Source organism: Tiliqua scincoides, chromosome 3 (genome assembly GCF_035046505.1).
Source record: "Tiliqua scincoides isolate rTilSci1 chromosome 3, rTilSci1.hap2, whole genome shotgun sequence".
Lineage (NCBI taxonomy): Eukaryota > Metazoa > Chordata > Lepidosauria > Squamata > Scincidae > Tiliqua > Tiliqua scincoides.
In genome coordinates, this window is record NC_089823.1 from 91,620,636 (window position 1) to 91,644,436 (window position 23,801).

Here is a 23,801-nt window from a genome sequence, read left to right on the forward strand (position 1 = left end):
TTTTTTAAAAGCCAAAACCCAAAGAAGAAACAGTGAGCTGTACCAGAAGAAATTCCAGAGTTACCATCTTGGTTATGCAAATGTTGCCTTGATGTTGTGAAAGATTAATTTTTGAGTGAAAAATTCCATCTTCAATTTTAGCTTTCTCATATTACTCATATTACTAAACCTGTACTGGTGAATCAAACTGTCAGTATGTTCTTCCCATTCTCTGCCTTTTGAACTTGAAGCTTCTCACTTGGTATTTTCCAGAGGAGAAAATACAACTGTTAAAATGTATTTTGGAAATCAGTCACTTTTGCTGTTGCTGTGTTTTGTCAGACCAGGTAAGAGTAACTTATTTATTTATTTATTTGATTGATTGATGTCTGCCAGTGAGGGCACCCCACCCCCAAAATTGTATATAACAAGTTAGTCAAATGCACTGTATATCAGAAAAATCAGAAGTTCAGCAGTTAGGCATAAATGGCCTTTCTGGACATTTTGGTATTTAAGACATTGGTACTCAGTTATTGCATGTTGTCCAAGTTGCTGGGTTCACATGACATCAGACACAGAAGGAGCTCTGGTGCCAGTAAGTCAGCATGGGGGGTTGGGCGAGGCTGGGAGGAAGAGGAAAGGGATGGAGAATGGATGGGGAGGAGGGCAGATCGAGGCTGGGAAGGGGGCTGTACAGTGTCAGTACAGTGTACTGACATCCCGTCTCCCTTTCTGACTTCAATCTGTCTTTCTGGGTCCACTCGGACTTGCCTCAACTATACAGATGGCTAAGGTCCAAGTAGACTTATTCAGCTTACAAATGTTCCCTTACCTGGAGGAGACCTCGGGCCTGAAAGCCCTCCATGGCACACAGTGTGTGTCCTATTGGTGCAGATGCATTGCTGCATGGGGAGGATTGGGCTGTCCAAGACCTACCTAAGGTGGAGTTTTAATGAACCTCTACAAACATTGGGAAGCAGACAGAGTATGTTATTTCTGAAGTCCATATACAGAAGTCCTTTAAATCAAGTGTTCACTGTATTAGGGAAGGTGTGTGTCAAGGGGAACAAACTCTTCCCTTGCCCAAACTCTTCCTGCTCCTCACCCCCTTCTCCCTTCATACTTGTTTTCCAGGTTCCAGCAGCAGATTTAGATTCAGAAGAGAAGCCAACAGTAAACACATCTAATTTACATTTAACACCTTCCTGTTTGGAAGGAAGTTCAGAGGCAAAAAAGCAGCATATATATTTGAAAGGATACATTTTGTTGGGGTTCCCCCCCCCAGACATACAAGTGATGTGACAGTCATGGTGTTTGATTTTGACAAAACTTCATGTGTATCCAATGTAGCAAATATATACTTGTGATCTCTGTAGTGGCTGGAGACGGTAGAAGAAACTAAGGTTGCAATCCTAACCACTTTCCTGAGAGTAAGCCCTATTGAACAAAATGTGACTTACTTCTGAGCAGACCTGGTTAGGCTTGTGCCCTAACACTGCCAGTGCTTGAAAATTGGGATTGTTAGATTGTGTTTTCCTAAGGGGAAACTGAAATTGGACAGTAGCACCTCAAACACAATATTTTGCTCCTATGAAGATACAGCATGCTATTCCTCAACACCCAATGCACCTGTTGTTGACAGAGCAAACTATGTTGTGTGAGTGTCATGGACACTTATTGACTACTGCCTGTGACCACACTGGTATTGGGCAATACAACCCCCATATACCTGCCACAGAGCACAATCTTGTGCTTGTCTTCTCGGAAATAAGCCCCATCGTCTTAAGTGGGGCTTACGCTCAGGAAAATGTGCATTGGATTGTCACCTTAATTGACTTTTAAACATGTGTTGCTCATCCTTTTCCTTCTTTAGAAGCTAAGCACTAGCCTTCCCAACCACAGAAGCATAGAAGATATCATGACACCCTCATGACACACATGATCTCATGACACACATTACAAGCAACAACAAGGGCCATCCATAAGCAAAGCCTCTCCCTTCTCCACCAACAATAGCTTGCCATTTTGTGAACCTTTTTAATAGTGGTTTTTTTCAGATAGGTTCCCAGCTCCTGCATATGAGTGCACACCCCTCAACCTTTAACACTAAAAGGAAAGGAAAAAGGTCACATGAAAGCCAGTTCTGTCAAGGCTAGAACTAGTATGACTAACAAAAAAAATTTTTTTTGTTTTGTGAAGGTGACGTTTGCAAGGGGCTCAAATACATTGCTGCAGCTGAAGAAGAATATTTTTACAATTGCTGTCTTAGCATAGGACAGGATAAAAACCAGACAGTAAATTGGTATAAAGAGAAAGAAGGAAAATGGGCATTACTTCAAGAAGATGGCCGAATTGCTATGAATGGGATTCATTTGGAATTTTGGCCAGTTGTATTGAATGACACTGGGAAATACTGTTGCAATCCCAGGTAGGTGTGACTTGTCCCATTGTAGAAGTATGTAAGGATGTTTGTTCTTCTGTATAGAAAGAAAGCCTGTTTGTGTATCTTGTCACGTATTACCTTCCTGTCCAGAAACTTTTATTTAGATCAGTATTAGCAATTAATAATCTTCTTTCCTCCAGGTTGCTTGTTATTGGGTCTGCTTTTCAGGCATGCACACATGGGGAAACTCTGTTTTGTGTGCTAGGACCCTGTGCAGTGGCTAATGGCACAGAGCAATGATTTGGAGGGGAAGGAAGAGGAAGATGAGGGTAAAGGAGCAACAAACAGACTTTTATTGTGGGGATAAGTTTGATGTCTGTTAGCCAAACAGCAAGGCCCTAAATGTGTGTGTTATGAAGAGAAGTAGAGAGAGGAAATCTTTTACAAAGGGTTTCCTAGGTGGAATTGGGGCTGGAAAACCAGGAGTTTAGCAGAGGTGGGAAAGGAGAGAAGCTGGGGAAGAGAAAGAAAAAATGTGAGCTTGGTCCCTGAGATTTGGGCCATGGTTCATGGTCATGGCTGATGCTGCATTCCTATGCACTTTTGTGGTCATAGCCCCATTGAACATTCGGCTTACTTCAAAGTAGACATGTATAGGACTGTGCTGTGTGTTATGTTTCTCAGTAGCCTGAATCAAGGGCTACAGGCAAGGAGTTAGCCCCTTGGTGGGCTGTGAAGTCACTTCCCTTTGTGAAGTGACTTCACAGTGGCTTGGGGAAGAGAGGGAGGTAGTCTCTCGCTCTGAACAATCCATCTTAATTGGCACAGCGGCTGTTCAAAGGGGGCTTAGAGAGCTAAGTTGAGCAGTTGCTATGATGGCGAAGGAAGTCTGCCTGAAAGGGAGACTTGAATCACCTTTATATGATTGACAGTGAATCACCTTTATAACAATCCACTCTGGTATTGCAGTTATGGGGGCCGAGGACAAAAGAACAGCAAGTTAGGCCAACTAGCTGAGATGAGATTGAAGTAGGGCTTTCCTAGATTACTAACCACTGAACCATATTGGAATGTTATGATTGCTTTAGTCGCTGGACAGAAGGATTTCTTTAAACCTATGTGGAAAAACATATGCTTTTGTCTGTTTTAGGCCTGCTTTTGCATAACAGCTGATGATGAATATAACTGGTCTGCTCACAAAGCCTGCTTTTAGCCCCTCTCTCTGAGCCTGGCTTCTTCCTGTGGTCGACTGTTCATGTCCAATGGCTTGTCTGACTTGTTCACGAGCAGCGCAGCATGCTGTGTGTTTTCCCCACCACGGTTATGCTTGCTTTATAAGCTTTCAAAATATTGATCAGATGGTTCTGTAGTATGCAATCGCCTTCACCTTGTGACATGCAACTCTCTGTGGATGTTTGCCTGCATATGGGAGCATAGAAGCTGCATCTCCCATGCTGTGGAGAGTGAGGTTGCCATATCTTGCACATGAGTCCTGCTGTTTTCCAAGCTCTGAGCATAACCTTAACAGACGGTGCCTCAAGTGAACCAAGACCTGTTGCTGCGGAACCTGCATTCTTTTCTGTCACACTTCCGAGAGGTGGGTTTTGTGCACAGAGATGCAACTGAAGTGTCTGGAAGGGATGATGTGACAGTACTGCTCAATCAATTTCCCTGACTGTCTTGCTGTGTGTCTTAGTTTGTCTGGGGTAACTGATTGCAGGCATCAGTACAGCCTTGTAGAAGTTCACAGGCGTCTGAGACCTTTAAAGTAGTCTTTTTTTTTTTAACCATTTTCCACCCGCATTGCAAGGGCAAATATGGTTTCTCATTTTCCTTGGTTTGCAACCACCCAGATCTCATCATCCAAAGATAAGAAAATCCTATGCAAAATCCTGATCAGGTTAACATCTGGTAAGCGACTTTCAGTTCTAGATGGAGGTGCAAGCAGTCTGTCTCACTCTCCCCCTTTTCATTTCCTGCTCTGATTGTCAATTGCTACCATCGTTCTTGCTTCAGCAATTGTGGTTTGTCTGTTGTGTCCTTCTGATTTGCTAATAGCGTGTAGCAATGTGTTTCCTGGAACACAACTTTTCATCCCATTTGCATGTGCACAGCAGGAAGTGTGTTGCAAAGTTTTGCAGTTTTGCTGGTGCAGATCTGAGTAGACCCATAGGGGTGGCTGGCACACAACTTGGGGTAAGGAAAAAAAATCCCCTTATTCCAAGTTGTGCACCAGTCATCTCCTATCCTGCTCTGGATGCAGTACAAGCCACTTGGCCTGCCTGTTCCAGCTCAGGTTAGGATTTGGCTGCCTGAAAGTGACACCTTTGCTTTATGATGGTTCTATGTGCCCAAATGTTGTTTTGGGCACAAAATTATTAAAATTAAAAATATTGTATAGAATTAACCTTCAGGTTATATGTATGTATATGAAACATAAATGATTTTTGTGTTTAGACTTGGGTTCCATCCCCAAGATCTCTCATTATGGATATGCAGATATTCCAGAATCCAAAAAAAATCTGAAACACTTTTGGTCCTAACCATTTTGGCTAAGGGATACTCAACCTATAGTCCCGATCAACCCTTGCAACATCTTCCTTGAGGTGCCCCTTCTCCGAATTCTGGTTTAGCACCACAATGGGAAAAGTTTCCACCTGAATACTCATTCTGGAACTAGCTGGAGCATTCCAGTTCAGGGATGTGAACTGAGGCAAAAAATTAAAAAATAGAATTAAAATCCCTTTGAAGACCTACAATTTGGGCATGTTGGCTTCTTTATCTGACAAGTAAAATACTTATTAAATACAAAAATACTTATTAAACAAAACGGATAGTGTGAGTGTAATATTTCTATAGCAAACAGAGATCACAATATTCAGGCTTTTAGAGCCTTGTGTGATCCTTAATGGCACTTGGTTGCTCAGTAATTAAATAATTGAAGTAGCTGTCGCTTTCAGTCTTGTGGTGCTTCCGCTAAAGACTTGACCTGAAGCAGAGTTGTTGGCAACTACGTAGTGTTTTTCAAAAATCTTGGGCAGGGACGCTTGTTGGTGTTGTTTTGCTTTCCCACATTAGCCACAAGAACCAAAATGTGCATATCAAAAAGGAGGTCACAGAAACCTATCATGTGGAGCTGATTCTCTGTGAGACAATCTCACTGTTCAGAAAATCATCTAGTGCTGGACAAAAAAGAAGCAATCATGATGCAGATTGACTAGGGCAGTGTTTCTCAACCAGTTAGACCACTGGTGGTAATCAAGGTGGTATCCGGTGGTACACGCGGGACCCCCAGATACCTGCCACCTGGCAGCAAGACCAGCAATGCAACACGGCAAGCGGCAGTAGGAGGCTTGGCTCGTCAGGTAGAGCTCCTGCATGTGCTTTCCGCATGCTCAAAAAAGCCTTTCTATCTGTCCAGAGCCTCTTACCAGTGTCTGTCGCATTGCGTCTGGCCTCCCAATCTGGAAGTAAGTGGTGATGATGTCATCACCAGTTACTTCTGGTGGTTCATCCAATAGGTGAACCATGCAAAGTGGTACAGCGGGGGACGAACATTGAGAAACGCTGCACTAGGGAAATGTTTTAGAACAGCAGTTTCCAAACTGTGAGTTGCAGGTTGCGAGCCAATTTTTGAAGGGTTGTAAAAATGTTGTCGGCCTGTGCCAGCTGGCACGCTGCAAGGCATTCTGGGGCACTACCCAGCCAATGCAGCTAATGAGGTGGGTCATGTTGCGAAAAGTTTGGGAAGCACTGCTTTAGAAGACAAAGTGGGGGAACTGCCCAAACTACATCACATCACCACCAAATATAAAATCAGAAGCATCACAGGTTTAATTTGGAAGGCTTGGGAGGGGGAATCATTACCATAAATCAAAAAGATTTATGGTCATGTTTCTTCCAAATGGATTGACACCTTTCAGAGACTTACTAACCAGTCCTCCAAAAATACAGTCTTTCTGAAATCCACGGGACTCTCATCAAAGGAACTTTCCTTGGCTGGTGCTGGAAAATGTGCTCAAAGGAAAAAGTGAAAGGGTTGAAGTTTAGTAGTTGAATGCTTACATGTAGAAGCTCCCCTGATCTGATATATTTTAAAGATGTTGGGGTGAGAGTAGACAAGGTATTAGAGATTTATGATTGGATCTCAGTCTCTTTATTTTTAAAAGCAATCATGGGACCCCACTAGATTGAGATGCGCTGACTTTCCATCATGTTATTTTCCTGCTGCTATTTGTCCCACAAGGAATGCTTCTAGACACCTGTGTTTCTTTATGAAGCAAATTGCAGCTTCTAGAGAGGCATTTCGATCTGGAAAATAGACATGGGCCAAAGTGTCCAGTCTCCCAGACCCCAGCACCAGCTTCAATTCAGATTGTCCCCCTCACAGCGAATCTATCTCTAAGTAAAAATTCCGGACATAGTATGGATCTGTAATCTTGTCTGGTTTGGCCCTTGGGTAGCTGGATTGGGCAAAACTCTTGCATAGGACCTGGGAAGATCTTGCCAGTCTGAATAGTTAGTTATGAGCAGGAGAGATGCAGGACAAGGTGGGTTCTTACTTCCTTGTGTGAAACACCCCATTAGCAGCCCAATCCTCCAGACCAGGGGTGTCCAAACTTTTTGGCAGGAGGGCCACATCATCTCTCTGACATTGTGTCAGGGGCCTGGGGAAAAAAAAGTTAATTTATATTTCAAATTTGAATAAATTTACATAAATGAATCCATTAGAGATGGAAGTTAGATGAATGAATGAAGGTCGCAGTAGCTCATGGCCTATTAAAGGTCTTGCACAAAGAAAGGCTGGCCTTTCCTTTGCAACCACTACTGCATTACAGATGTGAAACAACAACCAGTGGATGGAGCCCTCGTCCCATAGCTCATACGAGAGGTCAAACAGTTGGCCTGCATGCTGAGAGCAGTTGCGTTGGGCCAGTGCGGGCTCCAGCAAGTCTCCGGAGGGCCAGATCTCGTTGGAGACTGGGGGCTCCCAGGGCGCTGGATTGGGAGTCCTCAGGGGCCGCAAGTGGCCCCAGGGCCGTGGTTTGGGCACCCCTGCTCCAGACCCATAGTACCAGTTTAGTGTGCGCTGCCACGGGGATGGTGCCATGAAAGTGTCAGAAAGCATTTCGTGACAGCCAAGCTGTAGCAGGTACCAGTGCAAAGCCTGCATGGGCATGTGGTAGCCTCTCATGTCAGCAGAAGAGGCACTGGGCACTGAGGATGGTAAGTTCCATACCGAGTGGTTCAGAGGCATAATGGGATGGGGGAGGGGGCATGGGGAGGGTGTGTAACAGGGCAGGGGGTGAGTGGCAATGAGGGCAGGAGATGGGCAGTCAGATCCTGGGATCCCATCTTGGGCCTGATCTTCCAACATGAGACTGCTCGGGCCTGCACCAGCAATTTTGCTGGTGTACTCCCAAGTAGCCCCATAATAGCTTCTGGGGCTTTCCTGGAAGCAAGGGGACAAATGTTCTGTTACATCGGAGAGACTTCCAGCTGCCTCATTTCCCATGCTGGATATAGTGGTGGCCGTTTTGGTGCTGCTGCATCACAGCATGGGCAGTTTAGTTAGGACTGGCTGTTAGTTACGAGCCATTGCTCGTACATTGCTTTTTGCAGAATAATATACTTAAGAATAGAGTGGTTTCACCCATTCTGCTTTCAGGATGCTTTTGGTTTCTCCTTTGGGGAACCTAAACACTGGTTTATAAAGGAAAACTATGAAGAAAGAATTTAAATTGGTGTGGAGATGAGCAATACGAATGTGTCAATTATGGAATAACTGTCAAGCTTACATGTCCCTCTAAATCCCCTTCCATGCTTTTTCCCCCTTAGCAATGGGACCCCTTGTGCAAGCTGGTTCTTGGATGTACGCCGAAGAAATAATGAAAGTTGTTTCAACGCAGACCTAGTGCTAACTGGTAAAACTTATACAGTTGGAGAGAGCTATTCCTTTAAAGGCAACGATATACCTCCCAGTGTAACTATTATCAATAAAACATGGTACAAGGTACTTCTTAAAACAATTTTGCTTTTAAAATTATTATTACAATTGGCTGTTTGGAGAAAAAGTCACTTTGAATTCATCAAATGCAGTTTGAAGTGCCGCAGTCCTCGATGGAATCAAAAACTTGGAGAACTTGAAGGGAAACATTTAGTAGTCGTCACATGATGCTTCTTCCCAATGTGTGATGAGACTGAATTGTATGTTAATACAGGAATTGGTTGACCTCAAATAAATGGTCACTTCCACAGATGCCAACTTAAATAAGATCTGTGGTGTAGAAATGATATTTTTTAAATGAATAAATTTTTTACTCATTTTAAAAATGAAATCAAGGTTTTAGTACTTGTCAAAATGGTCAATTTGGTATAGAACAGTGATTCTCACGCCTTTAGCACTGGGCCCCACTTTTTAGAATGAGAATCGGTCAGGACCTACCTGAAGTGATGTTATGACCGAAAGTGACATCATCAAGCAGGAAAATTTTTAACAATCCAAACTGCAATCCTACCCACACATACCCAGAAGTAAACCCCATTTACTATCATTATTAAAAGCATCTTCGCAGTGGCCTGTTATAAGTACCTCATCCTCTCAGGTCATCAGAGAAGGCCTTTCTACAAGTGCCGCCGCCTAAGGAGGTACGTGGGGTGGCGGCAAGAAATAGGGCCTTCTCAGTAGTGGCACCAACGTTGTGGAACTCCCTTCCCCTTGACTTGAGAATGGCTCCCTCTCTTGAGACTTTTCGGTGAGGCCTGAAGACCTTGTTGTTTAACCAAGCCTTCTGACTTCATGGCCTTTTAAACATCTTTTATACATCTTTTAGTTGCTTTTCACAGGCCTGATTCCTCTGCTTTTTTATGCTCTTTTATTCTGACTTTTATCTGACTACTGTTTTTATGGGTTCTGCTAATGTGTTTTTAATATGTTTTTATCTGTTTGTGAAATTATGTTTTAATTTCTTTTATATGTTGTTAGCCGCCATGGGTCCCTTTGGGGAGAAGGGCGGGATATAAATAAAGTTTTATTATTATTATTATTATTATTATTATTATTATTATTATTATTATTATTATTACCACCAATCTGTAACCTTTCTGCAAATCCAGTTACATACCATGGTAGCATCAAGTCTAATATATTAAAAATAAAACATTGAAATGAATGGGGACCCACCTGAAATTGACTCGTGACCCACCTAGTGGGTCCTGACCCACAGTTTGAGAAATGCTGCTATAGAAGAATGTGGTTTAAAGGGCAAAAAAAAGACAATATGGGATAAAAAGGAACAACAAGTGTTGTTATAGCTCTCTGTCATAATTTTAAAGTCAATTTCATGTTTTGGGGAAATGATAGATAACACTTTGAGCATCTGGGGGTAAGAGAACCAAGTTGCTTTCAGGTGCTTTAATTTTGGGTCCAGTCCAGTCCACCCACTGGACTGTTCCAAGTTTAAGATAGATAGGATATTTGAACAGTGATCACAAAAGTTATTCATGGGCTAATCTTTGAAATTCACTTTGCATATGTATATGCTAGACAGTGGTGTTACTAGGGGGAGTGCGGACCATACTGGGTGACACCCTCAGAGGGGGGTGACACCACTAGTGGCCAAAACTGTGAAAATCTTGGTATGTATGAATACCATCATGTTATATATCATTCATGCAGAATGTAATGAAACAAACTGCAGTAAAATATCTATATTCGATCAAAAGTTATAGCCAAATAACCAGAAAAGGAAAACACAACTGTCTTATGTAACAAAAAGTAGATTTTCATAGCTCAAAACTGGCCAATGAAGCTGATTGTTCCGAGAGGCAATTAGGTGTGATTATGACACAGCAGGGAACCAAAAAGATGTTAGTGTGAAACCGCTCTCATTTCTATGTATCAGAACTAATTCTAGAACTCTTATTCAGCTGTGTGAGTGTCATCAAATTAGCTGCTGGTTTTTTGTTGATTACTGATTTGTGGGTGACCTGTATCATTGTATAAATAAAGTTAATGGGGTTTATACTAGCCCTAGTGATGCCACTACATTTAGGCTGTGTGTATGATATTGTAATTTGTTTCTGTATGCTCTGGTACAGGAGGAGGTCCATCATGGAGATGACACAATGAGGTCTCACACTGGGTGATACAAACTCTAGTGACGCCTCTGATGCTAGATCAGTTCTCAAACATTCTGATCTCCCAAACTTTTATATTCCTAAATAGAGTCTCAAGGAGCTCTGCAGCACATGCATGAAGTCTCAAGGAGCCCCAGAGCATTGGTGCATGCACAGAACGATGCAGCACCAATCTCAAAATACAGGCAGTTTCACTTATAGCCCTGCAGTTTCACTTATCAGCGGATCCAAGGGACTGCCCAGCATTCATTAACTTTGTTTTTATTCTTATTGGTAGTGCTAAGGATGAATATGTCTTGCATTTACAGGTCACTATAAGCATTAAGTTTATAGACAGACATGCAGGCAGGAAGCCTGTAAGCTATAGGGGACAACTTAGAAAATGTTAACAGGAAGTGGGAGCTTTGTGTTCATTTCTTCTGGATTTGTAGTACATTCTTGTCAATAAATCCCACTTTAAAATATCTTTACTTATCTAGAACTGTACCAATATAGCAAGGGAAGATTTTGAAATTGAGAAGCTAACAGTTGGAGACTCTGGAACTTACACATGTGAAGAGTTACTTTCACGGGCAGGGAAAAAATCATACCAAAGGAAAATAATAAACCTAAGAGTGGAGCAAGGTAAGATTGAGCAGGATTATTAATCTGGAGAGATAATTCTGTTTGGGGAAGCTACAGCTGGTGTGATGTAATTCTCTTAAATCCTATTCAGACATTCACTGTCCTTTGAACACATGAGGGACGTTGCAGAAAAGCATATGCTTAATCCTGCCTCTTGCTGATGATACATGGGCTAGCCCACATCCATCCTCAGAACAGTTCAACATTTGTCTGTAGAAAAATACTGACCATGGGGAAAGTTACTCTGGTTGGAATCCTGGTTGCAGTTACAGTGAGAAATTCTCCCTAATTTCAGGGACAAAAGCTGAACATGGGGTGTGGCAGGGCTTGCACATAAGCCTCCCATGCAGTCACTTACCACAGAAATGAGTGGACAGTTATAGTGTCCTCTCCATTGTGATCACATAGCTGTACTATACTAATCAGACCTAGTTAGAGTCAGCACACAGTGTATGATTCTGTGCAGTTCTATATAAAGTGTGTCTCAGAATCTCCTATGATGCTGCAAAAAAACCCTCTGGTATAGTCTCTGTTCACATGCTTTGGATTCCTTTGTGCTAAAGATTTCACACTCTGACAGCTCAAGTCTATCAAAATCCCCCCCCCCCATACAGCCATGCCACCAGAGTGTGTGCTGCATCCTGGGTGGAAGGGGGGTAGTCATGGAGGTCTCCTCTAGGTAAGGGAACATTTGTTTCCTTGCCTTGGTGTAAGCCTGTGCTGTCCAATGGATCTAGTCAGACCTGAGTGGACCCAGAAAGGGAGATAGGACATCAGCAGAGCTGCTGCTGCTGTTGACCTCCCCTCGCCCTCAACACCTCCCATCTCTACCTCTGTCATTTGTCCCCACCCTGTTCTTTCTCTCCCCCACCACATTCTGTCCACCGCCCCCCCCCAGTGCCAACTTACAAGCACTAGGACTCCCACCATGGCTACAGCCGCTTTGAGTGCCCTTCAGGGAGATAAAGCGGGGTTGTTGGCAACCTTCAGTCTCGAAAGACTATGGTATCGCGCTCTGAATGGTGGTTCTGGAACAGCGTCTAGTGTGGCTGAAAAGGCCGATTTGGGAGTGACAATCCCTTCCACACTGGGAGCAAGTGCAGTCTGTCCCTGGTCTGTCTCCCTGGCTATGGGCCTTCCTTCTTTGCCTCTTTGCCTCAGACTGCTGGCCAAGTATCTCTTCAAACTGGGAAAGGCCATGCTGCACAGCCTGCCTCCAAGCGGGCCGCTCAGAGGCCAGGGTTTCCCACTTGTTGAGGTCCATCCCTAAGGCCTTCAGATCCCTCTTACAGATGTCCTTGTATCGCAGCTGTGGTCTACCTGTAGGGCGCTTTCCTTGCACGAGTTCTCCATAGAAGAGATCCTTTGGGATCCGGCCATCATCCATTCTCACAACATGACCGAGCCAATGCAGGCGTCTCTGTTTCAGTAGTGCGTACATGCTAGGGATTCCAGCACGTTCCAGGACTGTGTTGTTTGGAACTTTGTCCTGCCAGGTGATGCCGAGAATGCGTCGGAGGCAGCGCATGTGGAAAGCGTTCAGTTTCCTCTCCTGTTGTGAGCGAAGAGTCCATGACTCGCTGCAGTACAGTAGTGTACTCAGGATGCAAGCTCTGTAGACCTGGATCTTGGTATGTTCCGTCAGCTTCTTGTTGGACCAGACTCTCTTTGTGAGTCTAGAAAACGTGGTAGCTGCTTTACCGATGCGTTTGTTTAGCTCGGTATCTTTATAGCCTTCATAGATCTCATGAAGGCCTTCGACCTGGTCAGTAGGGATGGCCTCTTCAAGATTCTCCCCAAGATTGGATGTCCACCTAGGCTCCTCAGCATCATCAGATCCTTCCACAAGGACATGAAGGGCACTGTTGTCTTCGATGGCTCCACATCAGACCCCTTTGACATCTGAAGCGGCGTGAAGCAGGGCTGTGTTCTTGCACCAACCTTGTTTGGAATTTTCCTTGTTTGGGATTATAAAGCGGGGTAGAAATTTAGTAAATAAATACTAAATCTGGCTACTTCTGCACACTGTTTGTGATGGCAGCCAGGCTGTATGGTGCATTATGTTTTGTGATGGCTGTAAAGTGCACTGCCTTGCCAGAGTATGCATTCCATCGATGCAACAGACCCATAGGATTGGGCTGTGAATTTTCTACAATCTGGGTTATGCTCCCAGATTATGATTCTAGATTGAAATTATAATTAGCAATGGCGTGTGTGTGTGTGGGGGGGGGGACATTTTAAATAATGTATCTTTTGCTTCTTTAAGGTTCTGAGGATGTTGCAGAACCAGCGATAATTGGAGATGGTCAAGTTTTGGTAGAAACAGAAATAGGTATCTCTTATTGTTTTTAATGATCCAATGAACTTCTGGAAGACTGGCTGTGTATCTTAGTGTCTGTTGTATATATTCTCCCTTCAAAATAGTAGGCTTTTGTCATATTTGTCTCAAGGTGGGTAGATGGAGTAGTGCTATGATGAAAGGCCACACAAAAATTGCCCATGGAAAAAAATGCTCAAACCCAGAGGTTCTCAAACTGAGCATTGCAATGCCCCAGCCAGGGAACCTTTGTCGCTGCCCCCTTAAGCGATACAGGAGACGCAATTGCCATGATCATGCCATTATCGAGAATTAAAGGGTTTTTTTGTTACCTGGGGGCTGCTATGGCTCTCTGGTGTGTCCAGGGAGCCCTCAACCCTCCCTGAAGGGCTCCCCACACCTCCAAACTATAGTAAAAACCAAAAATGCCACTTCTGGTTTTTGCCGCAAATCTGAAAGTGATTTTTTTTTTTGCTTTTTACTGTAGCTTGGAGGTGCAGAGAGCCCTGCAGAGGTGTTCACGGGCTCCTTGAACCCTCCTCCTTAGCAACCCCCAGGTAGATTAAAAAAACAAACCTTTTCATCCCCGGCAGTGGCACAACCATGGTGATCACATCACCACTCTTTTCCCTGCCCTCCCCCACAAACTCTCCCTGAGAGTTTGGCAACCTCTACCCTTATCCCAACCCAGCGGTTGCCAAACTCGCAACTGCTGTGTACCAAAAAATCGGTCCCTGTTCAGACCAGAGCTTACCATTCCGCCTCTGCGCTGCATTGTTTCCCAGTAGATCTGGGCACCAGTACACTCTGGGTAGTCGCATCTGTTGCCCAGCATTCCAGAAGGCTATACAACAGGACATCTGGGCAGATGCATCTGCCCAGAGTGTCCTGATGCCCAGGTCTACTGGGGAAGAATGCAGTGTGGAGGCAGAACAGTAAGTTCTGCTCACGGAGCGGAGGGCTTTCCCCAAACCCCAGATCTGGTCCCTGGGGTGGGGTTTGGAAAGCCCTGCCCTAACACCACCATCCTAACCTTTACCCTAAACCATGTGGACAAAGTTTCTGTGGGCTTTTTTTCATGTGGATTCTTTTTCTGGTTACCAAATGGGTGTAGACATCTTGGTTGCTATGGGGACTGGAGCTAGAAATATTTTTTGACCCAGAGTCTGCTGTGACACTTATTTAAGTACTTACTAATTATAACACACTAATCATTTGATGGTACCTGAGGCAAAGTGTTGAGCATCATCTTACTAACAGGCCTTTGTTGTAATATAAGGGGATATATTTTACTGTCTCAACAAGAATTGCTGGAATAGAATTAAAATGAAGCACAGCAGAGTCCTGGACATCAGAAGGCTCCCTTTAGGAATTTGGAAATGATTTTGATAAGACATTGTACACAATTACAACCGACCTGATGCCCACTCTGACTTTCAGATGCCCATTTATAGTTTCTCTTAATGGGCTACTAATACAGCCCCCCCCCCCCCGTATCCACGCTATCAGTTAACTGTGGATTGGATCTGTGAGGCCCTCCACACCCCCTCCACTGTAACAGTTATTCTGAGCCCCACAGAGGCCACATGCGTCTGCCCGCAGCGTCTGCGGGGCTCAGAATGACTGTTACAGTAAAAAAAGTTACTTCCGGTTTTATCATAAAACTGAAAGTGATGTTTTTATTGCCTTATAAGGTATTTTGAGGCCTGGGGAAGCCCCAGAGGAGCTTCAGCTATCCGTGAGAGGTTCCGGGACTGAACCCCTGCAGGGGATGCCTGCACAACAGTTTCCAAATTGTGGGCATTCATTTGCAGAGTTTTTATGTTTTTTATGCAAGCAATTATGATGTTATCATGGAGGTAAAGGATAGTGCTGCCAAGAAGAATTAAAGGGTGGTCAGTGGTTCCTAAATATTGGTGGTTTTTTTCTTAGTAATAATTGGGGAGCTGTTCCTTAATACACTTGGATTGTTAATTTTAAAATCTGTTCTGCTTAGGTAAGATGGAGGTCCTCAACTGCAGCATTTTTCTAGGTTCAGCTTATAAGCCCACATTTTATTGGCGACACAATGAAAGCACAGTAAAAAAGTGTCAGAACACCAGCAGTAATGTTTCACCGTGTGAAATAGAAGCTCCTCCTTAGTAAGTAATGTTCATAGAAAAAAAATCCCATAATCTATGTTTCTATAGTATAATTTTTGGCATGTTAGAATTTCCTGTTCTATTTGATCAACCGAGATAAAATGTAATAGGGCATATTTGCAATATGCCCACAAACTGGCTTAACAGCCATTCCTGTTCAGGGAACTTGGGAAACTTTAGCATAGTGTAGAGGTGCAGGGGTTCGGGGGGGGGGGGGAAACGATAATTCTTTGTATCTTCACCAAGTTATAACTCCCAGAATTCTTTAGGGAAGCTTTGACAGTTAAAGTGGTTTTCAACTTACTTTGGTCTAGTATATGGCTTTGCATAACATGATAGCACTATGTATTGTATTGCAACTGATGCAACAGTGAAGTCAGCAATAGATAAAAGAGAGGTTGATGGCTGACAGCAGTAAATCTGCCTCCCGCTTTCACACCCTAAGTAAAAGAAATGAAGGGCCAGCCAGTTCAACTGGAAGGTTACACAAAAAATTTCCCTTTATTCATAGATCCAAATCAACTCCAGAGTCAGCCGGAGTTGGTTTGGATCTATGCTTTGTGCCAGGGTTTTTATCAGGGATGGGTAAGTCAGGTGCAGCTTGACTCAAGTCGAGTCACGAGTCTCTGCCCCCATGACTCAACTCAAAAATGAGTCATAATGGACGGACTTTCCGAATCACACAGAGCGTTTTCACAACTTGAAAAGTCTCGAATCGTTCCTTTTAAAAATCCAGCCATGGAAAAAAATGGGGCTGCTGCTGGGGAGTGTGTGTGAGAGAGAATTCTCTTTAAACACTCCCCTGCTGTCCCCATTCCATCTGTAAACAAGGCAGCAGAGAATGCGGCAGACTGTGTGAGAGCAGGAACAGAAGTAGCAAGAGGGAGGAGGGTCATGCGCAGCAGCTTCGAAGCTTCCCAGGACAACCCAATCCTTTGCGGTACTACTCAGAAGTAGTCCCATTTGCAACAGTCATTCAATGAGGCTTCCTCCTCCCAAATAACAATGAAGCTCACCACCAGCGAAGTTTTGCAGGGCGCCTCACCTTGACTTTCAAAGTGCTATGTGTTGCACGGATCCTCATTGCAGGCATGCAAGTGGCCCCCACCCTTTCAGAGCCAGGACATGCAGTGCGGGGGCAGCAATTGAGGCAGAAATGCCCTGTTGTTGTCTGTGGAAAAACACTGCAGCAAGCTGCCTGCCTGCTTACACTCAAGGAGACTCTCCTTACACCTGAGGAGGCTCTACTTACACCTACTTTCTTAGGTGTAAAGAGAGCCTCTTCGGTTGTAAGCAGGTCGGACAGCTGTGGTGCTTTTCCAAGGACTACAATAGGGCGGTTTTGCATCACCTGACATCCCTGCACTGCATGCCCCTGCTTCAGAGCCATTTTGGTTGGCTAGCAGTGAGGCTCCATGCAACACGTACTGCTTTGCAAGCTGAGGTGAGGCTCCCTGCAAAACTTAGTGCTTTGCACCCCCTCTAGTTATGCTGCTGGAGCCCACAGGAACCAGCCATGTGGTTGGAAAGTGTGATACTCCAGTGTGATACTATGAGCCGACGCCTCCCCTACTCTGAGCTTCTCCAGCTAATTCCAAAGCAAGAACCCCCTTGGGCTCCTCCTGCTGCCCTACCTCATCCAAAGGAAAAAAAAACTAGACCACCCATCCTTTGTCCATTGACAAAGAGATGGGCTGGAGAGCCCAGTCCCACCCTCCTGCCTGATGCAAAAGCAAAACATTAACCCTTCCCTGCCTCCTGGCTAGAACTTCCTTGCTGCTCGCCCAGTATGAATGATGGTTCCACAAGGTCTTTCATGCCACAAAAAAAGTAAGCAAGCCCATCCAGACACAGACTCCAGTGTGCATGCATGGGAAATCAGTGCCCAAGTCATTGGCGCAGGTGACTCGAGTTTCCATGAGTCTGCGAAAAATCCTGAATTTCGTGACTTGGACTCCCATCCCATCCCATCCCTAGTTCCCATCCCTAGTCTTTTAATTTTTTATAACCTATGCTTGAATTAGGCCATTGGATGAGACCCACATTCATGAGGTCTCATCTGAGCATCTGTTTTTTGTTTTTTTTAATTTTTCACTTTAGGTTTATGTAGCCAAAAACAGCATAGATGTCGGATTAAGGGCACAATCCTAACTAGGTCTACTCAGAAGTAAGTCCTGTTTTGTTCAATGGGGCTTACTCTCAGGAAAGTGTGGTTAGGATTGCAGCCTAAGTTCTCTACGTAATATTTCCTGAAGACCCCCCCCCCAACACATGTTTTAAGATACAGGCTGACAATTTATTTTTGCATTTTGCTAGCAGAAGTGTTTGATTAGACTGGCCCCAAGACTAAGATCCTGCTAACTTTTTAAGGATAACATCCTGGACAACAGTGATTCTCAAATGTTTTAGCACCAGGACCCACTTTTTAGAATAAGAATCTGTCAGGACCCACTGGAAGAGATGTTATTATCCTGGAAGTGATGTCATGGCTAGAAGTGACATCATCAAGTAGGAAAATTTTTAACACCTCCCATATGAAAAACTCAAATCAAATGAATTCAATTAAAAGTTTACAATAAGTTAAAAAATTATTTAAAAGAAAGAACACTCCTAACCCTCCCAAGCAGTTGCTGATCTGTTTTTAAATAATTTCCCAAACATTCCAAAGGCTGCACTCCTATCCACATTTACTCAGGAGTAAGCCTCACTGACTATCATTGTTAAAAGCATATACTGTAGATCAGTGATTCTCAGACTTTTAGCACTCAGACCCACTTTTTTGAATGAGAAACTGTCAGGACCCACCAGAAGTGATGTCATGACTGGAAGTGATATCATCAAGCGGGAAGATTTTTGACAATCCTAGGCTGTAATCCTCCCCCACTTACCCAGGATTAGGTCCCATTAGTATTATTATTAAAAGCATATACATAGTAGCCTATTAAAAGTACCGATCTGTAACATTTCCCCAAATGCAGTCACATACCATCATAGAACATCAAGTCTAATCTATTAAAAATAAAGTATTGAAATGAATGAGGACCCAACTGAAAATAACTTGCCTAGTGAGTCCTGACCCACAGTTTGAGAAACACTGCTGTACATAAATAGCCTGTTAAAATGCAGATCTGAAACATTTCCCCAAATGCAGTCACATACTATGGTAGCATCAAGTCTAACATATTAAAAATAAAATACACACTGCAATGAAAGTGTTCATTCTGGAGCCCATCTGAAATGGGCTTGCGACCCACCTAGTGGGTTCCAACCCACAGTTTGAGAAACACTGCTGTACATAAAATCTGCATCTTTACACAGATGCTGAAAGCAGTAGCAGGAGCTGGTCAAATCGGAAGAAGCAAAGGGAAGTATTGCAGCTCACCCGAAGTGACCTGTCTTGCAGAGGGGAAATTAATCATTGTCTTCATTAGTTACTGAAAAACATAGTAGGGTTGAAGGAATTCTGCCTTTGTTATTTTTAGTTGAAAGATGTCAGGAAGACGCATACAACAGAAGATGGACAATAGGCGAAAGGTTAAAATTTAGAAAGAGTTCGGCGTTAGCAATGTAATGAGAGAAGAGGGTAAGGACAGTATCGTGGCAGTCCAAGAAAGAGAATTAAAGAGGATGGGATGATTTGTAGTACTTCAGGAAGCATATAAGTGAAGAATATATTATTATAATCTATTAGTTTATGGAGGACTAGGGTGAATACACAGGGTGAAGGCTTATAGAGAATTTTCATTCTGCTTTTCAACTTTGGTCTCTGGGTCACACTTCCTTCACCCAGTTGCATTTTCCTTGGAGTTCTGGCATTCTGCCATTGGGTGCTACATGATTCTTCTGTCTTGTTTGTTGAACATGTGAACAGACGAATGTGATCTAGAGAATACCTTTCTGTTGTCCATGTAGCATGTGTGACAAGTGTGGTGGAACCTTGAGAAAAGCCCATACCAGGTGATGGCAATGTAGGAAAACCCATGTTACGAGTTTACAAAAGTAAACTAAAGGAAAGAAAGATTGCTGTTCGAAACCTTGTTACTTTTTGATCCATGACACTCTGTGTAGAGTCAGCACCAAGCCCAGCCCTGGCTGGATGCCATTCAGAGCTAGGTAAGAGCTCTGGGTGGCCATCAAGACCTTGGCATGGGAAGGAGGAGTTCCGGGGTGGGAGAGAGCAAGGCAGGGGGAGGAACCAGGGCAGGAGGGGGTGGGACTGTGGGACTCTGCTCTGTTGGATCTTGAACTCTGTGTTGGGCCAGACAGCCTGACACAGAATCTCTGAAGACTGCGCTGGCACAACACTTGAGAAACCCTATTGTGGAGTTTGGGGCTTTCCCTGACCTCAGTGGACCTACAGGGCAAACCAGGTGCTGAGCCCACACAATTCTAGGATCCCACAAGAAAACTCACTGAGGTTTCTGATGCGGTCGGAAACTGTACTTCCGGTTTTCCAGAAATACAGTTTAAGACCGTGGGGAAGCCTCAGAAGGTTTCCCGAGTCAGTCCTAAGGTCATGTGAGTTTCTGTCACACTACAAAGGTCGGGGGCGGCTTTGCATTTGGATGGGTGGCATTGCGGATCTTTGCCCTGGGAGCGGAGAGGGGTAAGTCCGCCACTGTTCCCTGGTTCCCTCATCTTGAGGATACCTCTGACGGCCTTGGCAGTGCCACTGGTTGCACCCAGGGCCTAGGAGAGGGGGGTAAAGGGGGTAAAGCGGGCCCAGGATCAAAAAGGGGACCAAGGACCCAAAAGGCGGCCCAGAAATTTCCTGGGATCTTGCATTTTCTGATCTTACCTGGACTCGCCAGTACTTATATAAGGCCCAAAAGCAACTTTGTACCCCCTGATAAAATTCCTCTCAGAGACCCTGGTTGCAGCAGTAGCTGATCTGGTGCTGCTGTACCCAGCAGAGCTGCTGCCTTCAAGATCAGGCTGCCCATCATCCAATGTATTGGTTATGTATTGATTCCTCAAACAAGTGCTGTATTGTAATCTATTGTATTAAGAATACATGAATATTGCTCTTAAGCCATAATTGATTGTTCTTCAGTTCTAACACCAGCAATCTGTCAGTGTCCTGAAGTTATTTTTTAAGGATCGGTTTCATGGAGAGGAAACTCCTCATACACTGTTTTGTTTTGATTTTTACAGTCACAAAGATGGGAAAACGTATGTCTTGACTCAACTGTGGTTTAAAAGTATTAAAGAGGAGGACTTCAACTCTTCATACTACTGCACTTTGTCACATGAATATGACCCTAAGTCTCAAATATTTACACTGAGGAAAGGTACTGTTTGATTTAATCCAATATCTGGCAAGCCAACAACAAAAATTAACCAGATAAAACAGGCATCTGTATATGAAACAGAAACTGCAGCTGTGCAATATCTGTATGCAAGGAAAATAGCTTTTGTCCATGTGGACAACTGACAAGCTTCTGTAGATGACAAAAGGAAATTCTGTTACCACAGCTGAATGTTGTGCAATATGAACTGAATTGCAGATGAATTCTATTTTTAATCAAAATTAATTCTTGTAGAATATTTTGGTCTAGACTTTCCCTTTTCTCTCAAAATACGTTGGACATTGGAACCCCTTTGGAGGAAGCAAGGGACAGAAAAGATACTTTCTCATTAGCTATAGATCTCTATTGTGGGAAGAGCTTCTAGCATTCTTATGTTGTAGTACTCCAAGAGAAATGCTTGACCTCATCATTTAGGGTGAACATGCCTGCAACTCTTTCCTGCCAGTTTTATCCTGTCGCTCATCCTCCCAGACTATATTATACCCTAGCCTACCTTATGGGTATGGTCCAGTCCACTGATTCACCGCTGAAAGTGGTCTCCATACCCCCATGTTATTGGGGATCCATCGTTGCCCCTTGAATTCCATAAGTTGACATAAGAGAAAAAGACTTTCCATGAGTGAATCTACTAGAGGGTTAGAGGGCAAATAAAACATGGCTGTGTAACATTTCTGGCAGAGGAAAGGCGAGATAAAAATCTTTTAAATAAATAATAGATAGGACTTCTTTTCCGTCTTCAGGAAGTGTTAGAAGGCAAAATATTTATTATCCTCATTTACTATGCCTCAAAGAACCCATTGTACTTAAAAGTAGAATATTTTAGCATGAAGAGAGACTTGAATGTATTTGGGAGATTCTGCTGCCTCTCCAAATAACAAATTTTTGCCCTCTTGTTTTATAGGACACAATCCAGATATACCTTTGCCTGCCTTTACCACTGGAATTGCCATGGTGATCCTGTTTTTCCTTCTGGTGATATCTGTGGTGATTCTTTGTGTGGTATTCAGAGTTGACCTTGTGTTATTTTACAGGGATATGACAGGAAAGGATGAAACTCTGGGAGGTATGATATTGCTGCGGTCTTTCTGTAATGGTGCATACACACAAATTATATCTTTTAGCTGCTGAATTAATTTGGGGTCACTGCTACCCCAATAATCTTTTTGAGAAGATCAACGTACCCTTTGATAGGGTACAATCTGCATTGCTGTTGCTTACCATGTTAGAGGAAAAGCTTGAAAAGGACCAGGCTTCCTGATATCAACCACTGTGCGCATGTGTGTGATTTTCATCACTTGAAGTTTGTGAGGTTTCAGCTTTGCTTTGCTCAGTTAACAAATTACTGTAAAGGTGCCCCCTTTTCAAATGATGTTCCACTTATACAGTATTTAGCAGGTGGAGAGCAACTGCTTCATTCACGCCACTGTACAGCATCTTTTCTAGTGACTGGATGCGAGCATTTCTTCTGCATCTTTTTAGACTGTGAGCCCTTTTGACAACAGAAAGCTATATATTTATTGAATTTCCCCTGTAAGGTACTTTGTGAACTTTTTTGTTGTAAGATGGTATATAAACATTCTTAATAATAATAATAATAATATTCAGTTAGAGTGCCATGTGCAAGGGAGTGGTCAAAGGATGCAGATTATTTTGTTGTCTTGTGTGCCCTCTGAGGTATCTGGTAGGCCACTGTGAAATACAGGAAGCTGGACTAGATGGGCCTTTGACCTGATCCAGCGGAGCTCTTCTTTTGGGAGTGCACAATTGCCTTAGGGCAGTGTTTCTCAAACTGTGGGTCAGAACCCACTAGGTGGGTCGCGAGCCAATTTCAGGTGGGTCCCCATTCTTTTTAATATTTTATTTTTAATATGTTAGACTTGATGCTACCATGGTATGTGACTGCATTTGGGGAAATGTTACAGACCTATACTTTTAACAAGCTACTATGGATATTCTTTTAACAATGATAGTAAATGGGACTGACTCCTGGGTAAAAGTGGGTAGGATTGCAGCCTAGGATTGTTAAAAATTTTCTTGCTTGATTTTGTAACTTTAATAATAAAAAAATAATAATACAGGTATTTATATACCGCCTTTCTTGGTCTTTATTCAAGACTTTATTCAAAGCGGTTTACATAGACAGGCTATTTAAATCCCCATAGGGATTTTTACAATTGAAAGAAGGTTCTATCTTTCAAGAACCACAACATTCAGATGTTTCACTCTGATCTGGTTTCACTTTCTGGCCTCCATCCTCCCACGCTCAGAGCAGATGGAATAGCTGGGCTCATAACTTTGGGTCATGACATCACTTCCGGTGGGACCAGACAGATTCTCATTCTAAAAAGTGGGTCCCGGTGCTAAATGTGTGAGAACCACTGTCTTAGAGGACTGGGTTGAAGTAAGTGGATTTGTGTCCTCACTCCAAAGTCTTTCCTAATCATCCCAGAGCCCCTTGGGCTTCTCTCATCTCAGGTAGCTACCTGGACTGCTCAGTGGGGTGGGTTAGTGCCTAGAGGAAGCAAACTTTGCCATTTAAAAGTAGTTGCATGTGGGCACAGGGAGAATGATTACAAGGACGACTGACAATCATATCAGAAAAATGATTTATTTTTTTCAGATGGAAAAACTTATGATGCTTTTGTGTCTTACCTGAAAGACTGTATGCCAATGTGTAGTGAAGAACAAGCATTTGCGCTGGACATATTGCCCCAAACATTAGAAGAGCATTTTGGATACAAACTGTGCATCTTTGAACGGGATATCTCTCCTGGAGGAGGTGAGCAGATGGGTTGTCTTGGTGTTAAATTCCAACACCAGGAGTTGGAGTCATCAGGATGGGAGACTTCTCATCTAGTCTAAGTACTCATCAGGGTCTGCCTTAAATCTTCCCAAAGCCATACCATAAT

The 23,801-nt window shown here is 43.5% G+C and overlaps 1 protein-coding gene across 1 annotated transcript in view; it reads left to right on the forward strand.

Moving 5' to 3' along the window:
* The window catches only part of IL18R1 (interleukin 18 receptor 1), a 29,139-nt gene that overhangs the window by 3,920 nt on the left and 1,418 nt on the right, over positions 1-23,801 (forward strand). The window contains exons 2-9 of the mRNA XM_066621332.1: positions 2,179-2,407; positions 8,201-8,375; positions 10,981-11,125; positions 13,392-13,457; positions 15,439-15,583; positions 20,738-20,874; positions 21,794-21,955; positions 23,513-23,671. Coding sequence (XP_066477429.1) covers positions 2,179-2,407; positions 8,201-8,375; positions 10,981-11,125; positions 13,392-13,457; positions 15,439-15,583; positions 20,738-20,874; positions 21,794-21,955; positions 23,513-23,671 — 1,218 coding nt within the window. The remainder of the gene's footprint in view (positions 1-2,178; positions 2,408-8,200; positions 8,376-10,980; positions 11,126-13,391; positions 13,458-15,438; positions 15,584-20,737; positions 20,875-21,793; positions 21,956-23,512; positions 23,672-23,801) is intronic.